This window comes from Etheostoma spectabile, chromosome 20 (genome assembly GCF_008692095.1).
Source record: "Etheostoma spectabile isolate EspeVRDwgs_2016 chromosome 20, UIUC_Espe_1.0, whole genome shotgun sequence".
Classification (NCBI taxonomy): domain Eukaryota; kingdom Metazoa; phylum Chordata; class Actinopteri; order Perciformes; family Percidae; genus Etheostoma; species Etheostoma spectabile.
Genome location: NC_045752.1, coordinates 1,512,790 through 1,523,867, shown reverse-complemented (window position 1 = coordinate 1,523,867; position 11,078 = coordinate 1,512,790). Strand labels below are relative to the sequence as shown.

At 38.8% G+C, this 11,078-nt stretch overlaps 2 protein-coding genes and 1 long non-coding RNA gene across 4 annotated transcripts in view; 1 reads left to right on the top strand and 2 right to left on the bottom strand.

The window, feature by feature from the left end:
- Positions 1 to 503: 503 nt before the first annotated feature.
- Positions 504 to 3,557, bottom strand: LOC116670378 (putative deoxyribonuclease TATDN3). Of its 2 annotated transcripts, none has more exons than XM_032500887.1 (10): positions 3,347 to 3,557; positions 3,227 to 3,259; positions 3,079 to 3,152; positions 2,913 to 2,997; positions 2,066 to 2,128; positions 1,852 to 1,961; positions 1,502 to 1,557; positions 1,306 to 1,418; positions 971 to 1,051; positions 504 to 774 (listed from the first exon to the last, which is right to left on the bottom strand). In XM_032500887.1, exons 1-10 carry the CDS (start codon positions 3,398 to 3,400, stop codon positions 631 to 633), a joined length of 813 nt encoding a protein of 270 aa, XP_032356778.1. In that variant the 5' UTR covers positions 3,401 to 3,557; the 3' UTR covers positions 504 to 630. The 2 variants fall into 2 exon arrangements, with proteins under 2 accessions (XP_032356778.1, XP_032356779.1); XM_032500888.1 differs by having other exon boundaries at positions 971 to 1,048; positions 3,347 to 3,551.
- A 553-nt stretch (positions 3,558 to 4,110) lies between these two features.
- On the top strand, positions 4,111 to 9,558 carry fuca2 (alpha-L-fucosidase 2). Its single transcript, XM_032500856.1, has 7 exons — positions 4,111 to 4,451; positions 5,244 to 5,431; positions 5,605 to 5,944; positions 6,026 to 6,236; positions 6,652 to 6,842; positions 7,496 to 7,604; positions 8,768 to 9,558. Exons 1-7 carry the CDS (start codon positions 4,264 to 4,266, stop codon positions 8,903 to 8,905), a joined length of 1,365 nt encoding a protein of 454 aa, XP_032356747.1. The 5' UTR covers positions 4,111 to 4,263; the 3' UTR covers positions 8,906 to 9,558.
- Positions 9,378 to 11,078, bottom strand: part of LOC116670400 (uncharacterized) — a 40,287-nt gene continuing 38,586 nt past the window's right edge. Inside the window, exon 8 of the long non-coding RNA XR_004327010.1 lies at positions 9,378 to 10,115. This is a non-coding gene — a long non-coding RNA (uncharacterized LOC116670400). The remainder of the gene's footprint in view (positions 10,116 to 11,078) is intronic.

Genomic DNA, 11,078 nt, shown 5'->3' with positions numbered 1-11,078 from the left:
GTATTTAACTATTTTCAGATTTAAAAAAGCCCCTTAACCTTTCCATCAAAACAAATTCAAGTTTGTTAGCCACAGTGAAACATCTAAAGTACTAAACAGTATGGTGAAACTTAGTGCTAAAAAGAAAGATTTTATGAGGAGCACATGAATGCAGCAATACCCCATGCATCCGTGAACTGATCCGGGCCATTACAGTATGGATATAGCAGCTGATGTTAAGTGAATGATGAATCCCCATTTCATTAAGTGCAGCAACATTGAAATTAATAGTGCAAGTGACCAGTGAAAATTCTAACTTAATGATATCACTGCTCTGTTTGGATCTATGGGAAATACAAAAACAACACAGTGGCACATCATGATTATTCACTTTACAATGACATAAATGTTTAAATGAGTGGCCATGATGGATGCCAGCTGTTGTTTCTGTTGCATGACAGAGTGTACATAACATGTTGGATGTTTCAGAAGTATCATGCACATGGAAAATATCCAGCTATGTGTTAAACTGTTATATCATCTTCCTTTATTTAATAATAAATGGCGATAAATAAATGGCTTTAAGCACACAAGTCCACATATAGGTGTTTTTGCTTTTAATTAGTGGCTCTGAAATTGATTTACACTCTATCAGGGTCTGATGGCAGACTTTAGCTTTGGGAAGAGTCGGAGAGCGTTCTGTGTCGTCACCTCTATCACCTCCTGCAGCGACACTCCTTTGATCTGACTGATGTACTCAGCAGAGATACAGATGTTTTTGGGCTCATTTCTCACCTGTAATCAGGACGCAAAACAAGAAGGATGAGTGGGTAAATCACACTCGACGTATTTTAATGATCAATGCATAAGAAATAACAGATTGTAGTTCTATGTGTCACAATAGGTACGTAAAAACAACAACAAGGAGATATCACAATATCCTACTAAAAAGCATGCAAAGCAAATTAATAAAAATAAATAAATACTTTACCTGCTTTTCTGGACCGAGAGCAGGTGAATCCGTTTCTAGACAGATGTTCTCTAATGGCAACTGTTTCACAAGTTTCTGCTTCTTGGTGGAAAATACACAAATAAACCATCAATCAATCATTAACATCCAATGTGATGAAATCAACCAAGTAAACATGTTAGTCTGTCTGAAGAGATTGTGTGAGTAATTTAAATTGTTTTTTCCAATTATTTACACACGTAAATGACAAATGCGATGATATGTCGTGAGTGTGTTAGTGTTACTAAGGGGAACATTTTAAACAGGTTGGGTTATAATACAGTGTGATTGTAACATGATCAGGTGCTCTGCTGTACCTGTTCACTGCGTATGATGGACGGTGGGATAGAAAAGAAATATCCGGCCTTCACTCCCTCCATGGCAACAGACGGTTTCCCATCAAAAGCGTGAAACAGGGCTTTTTCGACACCTAGTGAAGTTTCAGAGGGATTGCAGTTTACATCTAAAATACACAGGTAAACAGAAATCTAAACTTTGCTGTTTAGTGTTTACCTTGCTCCTTCAGAAGGTGGATGGTCGGTCTTCCTGCAGACCGTGAATGAACATTTCTAGAAATAAAACACACATGAAAATATTGCAAAAATCTGGTGGTTAAGGGACAGCATGCCTTTAATGTAATTACACATACTAAGCTCAAGCTAAAAAAAACTGCCAAATATATCATCAAATTCAAGAAACGCCACCAATACCTGTTTATTAATTAAGTGTTACATGTCAAGGACTGTGTGTGAGGGGATTTTAGAAATTCAAATATTATCAGGAAAAAAGGTGCCTGGACATTGATTAGATGCTCCCCAAAAAAGGTCTACTGAGTACATGTACAGTACTACAGTAAAACTCACAGAGGGAGATCCAGGTCCTTGGCTATCTGTGCCTGACGAATGAGGACCTGCCTTTGGCTTTCTTTGTCACTCTCACTGCTGACATACCTGGGTGTAAAATCCAACCCAACCTAAAATAACAGATGGGAAACGTTAACTGTTAACATGAATGCAAAAGAAAGCCAGGACAGAAAACTGATATTTACTAGTCACTTCGGAGATGCTGAATTATTACCTCCCCAATGGCCACAAGTTGGTCTTTGTATTTCTCTATTATGGGTAGAGCAGCATCTAGATCCTGCAGAAAAAAACATTCTTTATTCCTTCGCATGGCATTACGCATTCATGACAACTGCAAACATGTATCTGCCGCATTACCACATTTGTTTGCGGTACTCATAGCATTAAAACAATATGTTTTTAAAAAATCAGCAGCAACACGTCTTTCCACCATCGATGTCCCTGTTACTCTGGAGCAGTTTTCATTGGCGCTACTTTAGTTCCTACAGAAAGTGTTGCCAGTGTCTTCTGTTGATCATCCAGAGTCATAAGGCCATTGTTTGTTTAAAGAGATGTTGCTGTATTGTAAAGCTGGGAGCACAACACAATGATATTCAAGAAAAGTTTATTTATAAAGCCCAAAATCATAAATTTGCCTCCAAGGGCTTTACGGCCTGTCAATTTAACTATTTGTTTGCATTACCCTAGTCGTGCCAACCTCAACATTACCCCTCTATTCATATAAGGAACTGGTTCAGCTCCCCCTCATTTCCTATCAGCTCTCTTGTCGTTATTAAATAAGCAGAAAATGCCCCGCAATATATTTTATAAAAGAAATTTAATAAATAGTATATGTATATATATATAAATAGTATATGTATAGATATACTATTTATTACATTTTACAACGTAGACCAAAACAACAATAGTAAAATTACAAAATCTAAATGTTTATGTAAATAAAGTGCACACTTATATGAAGAATATGGATCAGAGGAGAGCACTCTGGTAGGAGGACGTCAGAGAAATTTCTCAAACCAAAACTACCTGCCTGGCTAGATACTACAGGTGAGTTGTCCTACCTGGAGAGAAGCCCCCCTCTGTTGGTCTGGGGAAACTTCTTGAACAGGGTGGACTCCAAGGCAGGGAAAAACAAAACCTGGAAACCTAGGGAAAAGTATAAATGTCAGTACAAAGAGAAAACACCTTCAATTCAGATTATGTCACTCTAATACTAGTTATAGTTACCTCTGTGACAGCTCAATGATCTTGTCAAATTCCCCAGCATGCTCGGCCACGGCTAATATCGCTAACAATCCAGCCTGGGAAACGATAAAGCAAAAGTTAAAACACACACAAGTTTTCTGGACCATGCTTCTGAGCGGACAAGGCTCACCGTTTTTGAATTCTCAATCACCTCCTCTATGTCCTGACAAAGAAAAGAGCAAAAGTGAACTCTTAATTAGTTATTTCAGCGATAAATTATGCACTTGTACCCTTTAAAATGCGAGCATACTTTGTCAAAATCCCCCGCAGAGATATGACAGTGACAGTCAACGTAGCCATGCATGTGGACGTGGAGTAGCGTTCAAAATCAAAACATCACCTTCTTCCGCAAAGCGATACGGACCGCGCATGCGTAGACTCGTAGGAGCACGTGATGTAAGACGCAGCGTTGCCCGGGGAAGCGGGGTTCCATTAAATCTGATTGGTTTAACATCACCGGTGCACCAACGGTCATCAGATTAAACACCCCAAACGTTTTCAAGAAGCTGCGTTCTACGACTGTGGAAAAGTTGGTTTTATATTGGACTTTCGAAAACTATTATGCAGCTTGCCCTTTTTACCAATCCATGTCAAAACACTTTTGTTGAAATCAGCTAACTCTCTTACACACTGCACAACACTTCTTTTTTTTTCAAAAAACTCATTCTTTGTTTTTATGATAATTTATTTATGTGAAACAATGCTATAAATCTATTATGCGACTTGACCTTTTAACTTATTCATGTCAAAACCCTTTCGGTGCACTCAGCTAACTCTCTTACACATTGCACAAGAAAAAAAACATCCTGTGATTTTATAAGTAGGCTATTTCAAAGTCAAAACACTTTTGTTGGCTCTTTTCTTAGACATTGCACATAACTTATTTTTTCAAAAAACCCATCCTTTGATTTCTTAATAATTTTATGTAAAAAAAAAAAAAATCCTATAAACCTATTATGCGGCATATGGCGAATAGCCAACGTTCAATATAAAACCAACTTTACCCCGGTGTGTTCTACGTTAACGTTGCCTTAGAGGTTTGTTCCTGTTTTTTGTTATGACTTATTCGCTTTATTATTTTATCATCAACCTTATGATATATCATGCGATAGTCACGTTGTCCACCGGATCATTTCGCCACACCATCGTAGGTGATTAGGACATAAAATGGGAGTTTTAACCGTTTCTCTCCTTTTATCGATGCTTTTCATCAGCACCGGCAGAGCAAAATATGAACCGAACTGGTTATCCATCGACTCCAGACCGCTGCCAGAGTGGTACGACCAGGCCAAGTTCGGCATCTTCATACACTGGGGGGTTTTCTCTGTTCCGAGCTTCGGCAGTGAGTGGTTCTGGTGAGTTTTGTTCCCTCATTTCTCACATATAATGAAATGGTTTCAGATTTAAGGAAGTGGAGTTTCGGTATATTATTCAATTCAATTCAATTCAATTTTATTTATAGTATCAATTAATAACAAGAGTTATCTCTAGACACGTTACACTATTGAACATGAAAGTCTGCAGCTGACATCAAGGCAAACTAAGCATGCACAAGGATGTGATCACAGATTTGGGAATATCAATTCATGATCTGTGAAGTCACAAATAGTTTTCTTGTGAGAGCAGCCTTTGGACTAAAGGATCAGCATGGAAATACATTAAAAATCTCATATTTTAATTTTCTAAATGACCTTGCTAAATGATCTTTTCCATGTGTGCTTGAGGTTCAGATCTGATCCTCTACTGATGAAAATCATGTGGTATGACCGAAAGCTCCAGAATAGCAACTAAATGGTCCTTGTAGTGAGATACTCAACTTTTAAGTTAACAGGGCAATAAGACCTTGAAGTGCTCAGAAAAAATGGAAATATACAATTGCATGAACACTGGGCAAACCCCTGCTGATTAATATGATGCAATAGGCTCAAAAGCTCCAGAACTGCTACTAAATGGATGGATTTTGAACCTAAAATAATTGGGGTTATGATAACATGTTCATGTTTAAGGCTCAGTGTAAGGATATTATACAGCGTATATAGTATACTTAGGATATGTTAATTTATTTTAACATGTTATTGATTTATTGCTTACCTTCACTGAGTAGCTCATTTTCCTTCAGCCTGTTTAGTGGTTGTTTTCTGCTTCAGGTGGTACTGGCAGAAGGAAAAACGCGAGCTGTATGTTGACTTCATGCAGAGGAATTATCCTCCAAACTTCCAGTATCAAGACTTTGCATCGCAGTTCACTGCTGAGTTCTTCAATGCCAAAGAGTGGACGGACATCTTTGTCTCATCAGGGGCAAAGTACATCGTCTTAACCACAAAACACCATGAAGGTACAGGACATGATCCGCATCCTGTCTCTCAATATTTATTCTAAAAGTTACTTTATCATCACAAAAAGATCATTTCAAAGGGCTAAAATAGGGAATAATTCCACATATTTGGAGTATTAGTGCAATGCTGCATCCTTTCAGCCATGTAGAAAATGTATTGTTTTATATTTCAGGTTTCACACTATGGGGCTCAAAAAACTCCTGGAACTGGAATGCAGTGGATATTGGACCAAAGAGAGATCTGGTAGATGAAGTGGCAAGTGCCCTCCGTGCTAACAGTGACCTGCGTTTAGGGCTGTACCACTCTCTCTTTGAGTGGTTTAATCCGCTCTTTGAACTGGACGCTGCCAATGTCTTCACAACTCAATACTTTCCAAACAGTAAAACTCTGCCCGAGCTTTATGAGCTCATTGTCAAGTACAAACCAGAGGTACTTTGGTCTGATGGGGATGGGGATGCACCTGACAAGTACTGGAACAGCACAGGTTTCTTAGCCTGGCTCTATAATGACAGGTAATTATGGAATGACTTTATACAATAAGTGTGTGTTTTATAAGTTGCGTCCTTGTGATATTGACCTGTATTTCTTCCCAGTCCTGTGCGAGACACAGTGGTAACGAATGATCGCTGGGGCTCTGGCTCCATTTGCACCCACGGTGGATATTACACCTGTGCTGATCGCTACCAGCCAGGACACCTGCTCAAACACAAGTGGGAAAACTGCATGACCATTGACACAAAGTCCTGGGGTTACAGACGCAACGCTCCTCTCAAGGACTACCTCACCATAGAGCAGCTTGTATCAGTGAGAATTCAATATATCATTTACCTGTAACTTTTTTTATTAGGTTGAACAAACATGATTATGCATGATTGAATGGCTTTTATATATATATATATATATATATATATATACTGAGGATTTAGTGGAGTATGTTGAATAATTTTTTTCTTTGAACATATTGCTCATTATGATCACTGACATGACAGAAAAAAAAGCTCGAAATGCACATCAGAATCTAAATGTTAATTACTTGTTTTACGTGAACAGTCCAAAACCCAAAAGATATTCAGTTTACTTTAAAAGACAAAAAACATCTGCAAACATTTACATTGTTTTTTAGTACTATTCGCTCTGAGGGAACAGCGCCCTCCAGCTGTGAAGTAATCTTTGTGCAGCAATAAAGAATTGTCTCTAAAATCCAACCTGGTGTTCTTAGACCTTGGTGGAGACTGTGTCCTGTGGGGGGAACCTGCTGATGAACATCGGCCCGACACACGATGGCAGGATCGCTCCCATCTTCGAGGAGCGGCTGAGGCAGGTGGGTCAGTGGCTGACGATCAACGGGGAGTCCATCTACAACACAACAGCATGGCGGGCTCAGAACGACACCGTCACTCCCAACGTCTGGTGGGTTTCTCATGTGTGTTTGTATAATATTTTTGGTTTGGATTCAGTGTATCAAAATCCGATCAAAGATACTTTGTTAGGGAAATTTATATCATGAATGACATTTCAGGATCAGAATCAGAATCAGCTTTATTCGCCAGGTATGAGGACACATACGAGGAATTTTTCTTTGGAGCATTGTTGCTCACACTGTGCTTACACACAAAACAAAACAAAAAAATATACACACCAATATATACACACATCATATACAATATTTTTTTGTTCTTTTTTTTTTTTTTAAACATAAAAATCCCCAAATCCAAAAATGTAAAATGGTAAAATGTATGCAACTCAAGTGAGTGAGTAAGTGGCATTTGATACTATTGATGATGTTGATGTAGGTTTTCATTGTGTTGGATTGTTGGTAGTACGATGTTGCCGAGCAACCTGGCTGCTGCATGTTTGCTAACTTTACATTAAGAAGCACATTAGAAATAAGACTTACATTATATCATCTTTGATATTCTTTTTAGCTGTATGTGATTTAATGTCCTCCTTCACATGATGTCAAACAAACAAAAGTGTAATAAGATAATACTACTAATAATAATATGTTTTTTTATGCTCATACAGAAGCCTATATATTGATAATAATCAGTATATCTTGACAGGTACACTTTCAGACCACAGGAAAAGAGCATCTTTGCCATTTTACTGGAGTGGCCCAATAATGGATCTGTGATTCTGAATGAACCTGTGGCCACACAAGGAAAGACTCAGGTAAGACTAGCGCTTTAGTCGAGCTATTAGCTTATTGCCAAAATATAGGAATAAGCATATATGGCGACTGCTGTGTAAGAAGAAACTGCAGGATAGAAAGATATGTTTGAGATTAACTAGAAACCTCCATTACATACCATTGTTCACCAATAAGTTTATTTTTTAACTGCAAAATGTCCCGCTCAGTACATAACTTGGTCAAAATTCTTTAAAAAAATAATAAAAAAAGGTTTAAGGGATCTTAGAAATCCAAAAATACCTATATGTTCTGTGTTTATTTAAAAATAAAAACAAATAGTATTGGCTAAGATTAGTCTTTGATTTAAATGGATCTTTGAAGGTAGCTCCTTGTTATTTTACTGTAAACTGACTAAAGTCACCAATAACATTTGTTTGTAGATAGTCAATATCTGTTATATGAGAGAATTTCCATGCCATATATTACATATTTCTAGGTCAGTTACACTCCCTGTACTGTTAAGCACTAAGAAGCAGGCCACCTGTTTAAATAAAGAATTACATGAGCATAATGCTACAACAAACAATTATGTTATTATTAACTTATCTAACAATTTTTATTATCAATGTATCTATCAGTGTTTTCTCAATTAACTGATTCATAGTTGTGGCTGTCAGAAAATAGGTAAGAGAGTCTGCCAGTATTTACCAGAATTTTCTCTGACCAACAATCTAAAAAAACAAAAGTACAGTTTACAATGAAATAAAACCTAAAAAGCAGGAAATCTTGGAGAAGCTGGAACCAAAGAATAACTACTTACAAAATATTTAACCAGCTTTTAAAATAGTTGACAATAGACTAATCAATTGTCTGATTGTTTCAGATCTAATATCATGAACTGAATACATGAGGAAATAAAATCAGCGAAGACAACAACACCAAATGTATTGCTGGTTTGACAGACTGTGGTGTAGATGTGGTCAGACAGGGACCTCCATCATATCAGCAGAGAAAGAAATTACTGGCCAGTATGTAATTAAAGACTCAATATATCGATCTAGCTGGTCTAACCCTGCTGGAATGTCCAATAACCGCACTGCATCCTGGGATATGAGGGTTGATTTATTGTTCACAGAGCAGTTCTTTCTTTTTTCTGTCTTTCTGTCAACGTGTCAACGTTGTTTATATGTTGCCTTTAATAAAGGTGGTGCTACTCGGCCACGGGGCTGTGCAGTGGGAGCCTGTGAAGCCCGGCGGGCTGCGGGTTCTGCTGCCCCAGCTCTCCTTCAGCCAGATGCCATGCCAGTGGGCCTGGACACTGAGGCTGGCTGGGGCCACTTAGAGGGAAACCAGAGGAACAGACGGAAGAAGGACCCAGCGTTTTATTTCATTTCAATCAGGAGAGATGTTATTCAAGAGTCAAATACCTTGAATTATTATGGTGCACAATCAGCTTAATATGTTAAGAGTCTTTGGCGGTTAGACTTCATTGCAATGTTAAATCTGAAGGTGTATGGGGGCCGTGGACATACAGGAAAATTCACCTGATGGAGTCTAGACACTGGTGGTGGTGATGAAGGGAAGAGCCTGAAGATCTGGGTGGATGTTTACATGAAGTGGGGCTTCTGATGATGGAGGAACCCTGGCTGCTGGGAATGATCAGAATGGGGTTGGAGGAGGGAGGGACGCATCTGTTTTGCCTGAAATGACAACTGACAGCAACAGAGTGTAGAACAGATCTGACCGCTGTCGTCAAAACTGTGATACATTAAGTGTTTCAACTTGTGGTTATTTTTTTTGCCTTGATTATTTTGAATGCCTACATATTTGTATGTGATTTTCATGCAGTCATCAACACAGATCAATGCGGGGGAGAATAATCGTGAAGGAATGTTTTTAAATTCAATTCAGTCTTCAAGCACCATGTTTTTGATAATTAACATTTGCATGTGAAAAAAGAACATATTTATGAAATAAATCACTTTTTCAATTTGACTTGCACTCCTCCATTACCTCAGCGACTGCGTGCTGTTAGCGCCCCCTGCTGCTCACATCTGTAATAACCGCGCGGTCTTGTGGGGACATTTTTAATGCACGCTAACGGCGCAAAATTGATCCCTACACCCGTGTTGCACACAGTCCACCCTGGAACACAAGATTCCCTGTCGTGCATCAGAATGTCGGTGGAATGACATGATCTGCTCGTAGCACAGAGGCCGCTAAACCTCCGTTCCCCACCGCTTCACTCCGCGGCCATGCTGGGGTTTTAACGCCGTTATTATTTGCGTGCTCATCCGCCGAGCTACACTAAAAAGCGGTGTCCATCTCTGGCGGTGTAGCCTATTCACCTAAGATGGTGAGCCCGGTGCATGGCAGGACTCACTGTTGTGTATGCGCTCTGTTGCACGCCTTAAATATGGGAGGTCCCTGTTCTGTAAATGTTCCATGACGTGCAGATGGGGGGTTTGCAAGGGGTTCTCACGTCCGTGTATTTCCCCCCTTCAGCAGCAGGCTATCCCCAGCCCGGGACCTGCACATGACAGCTGATCCCCCTAAACAACAACAACAACAGAAAGGTGTGAGGATGCAAATCATGTGAGGACAAATGCACAGTGGATTGGACATACAGTAGGGCTGCCACATTTGAGTGAAAGTTAGCGATATTCACTTATTCTGTTTGACGTCTTCTAGGACTGCACAATTAATCGCAATTTTATCAAAATCGCAATATGGACTAGTGCAATATCCAAATCGCGGGGCATAATTTGAGGCAAAATAAGTGTCCGACCATTCTGAATGAAGTATCGTGGTGCTGCAGAGACGTCCTGGGCCTACAAATCCTATCCTACAGACTAAAGAAAAACACTGGTGTTTGGTACAAATCCTCGCATTAATCACACCATAATCGTTTTGATTTTTTAATTTTATTATTTTTCAATAAAATATGAATGCAAAAAGGATCACTCCCTCCAATCTCGTGAATTATATTGCAATATCAGTCAAATTAATCACAATTTGATATTTTCCTCATATCGTGTAGCCCTAATGTGCTCCATGTTCATGTTTGTAAAATGAAAGTCAGCAGAAAACTGAAGCTAAAATATCATTGACACGTCACACATGAAGGTTTGACCTATAAAGGCTAATACAACGTAATGTGTAATGACTTTACGTGGATCCGTATCATGAGGACTTCACCACATCATTACAGTGTAGAGCTGCAAAGATTAATCAATTAGTTGTCAACAATTAAATGGATCAACTATTTAGTGTCTTCACTCCTCTGGGGCAGTAATCTGAATATCTTTGAGTTGTGGACAAAACAAGACCAAACAACTAATTGATTGAACAAGAAAATAATTGACAATGAAAACAGTTAGTATCGTTAGTTGCAGCCCTAGTTACTGTATGTTGCCCAAATACTTTTTTTAGGAATCTGTAATCAAACTAACAAACTACAACTAACAAAATCAACATTTTCTTTCAATGTAGGGCTGCAGCTAATTATGATGAAT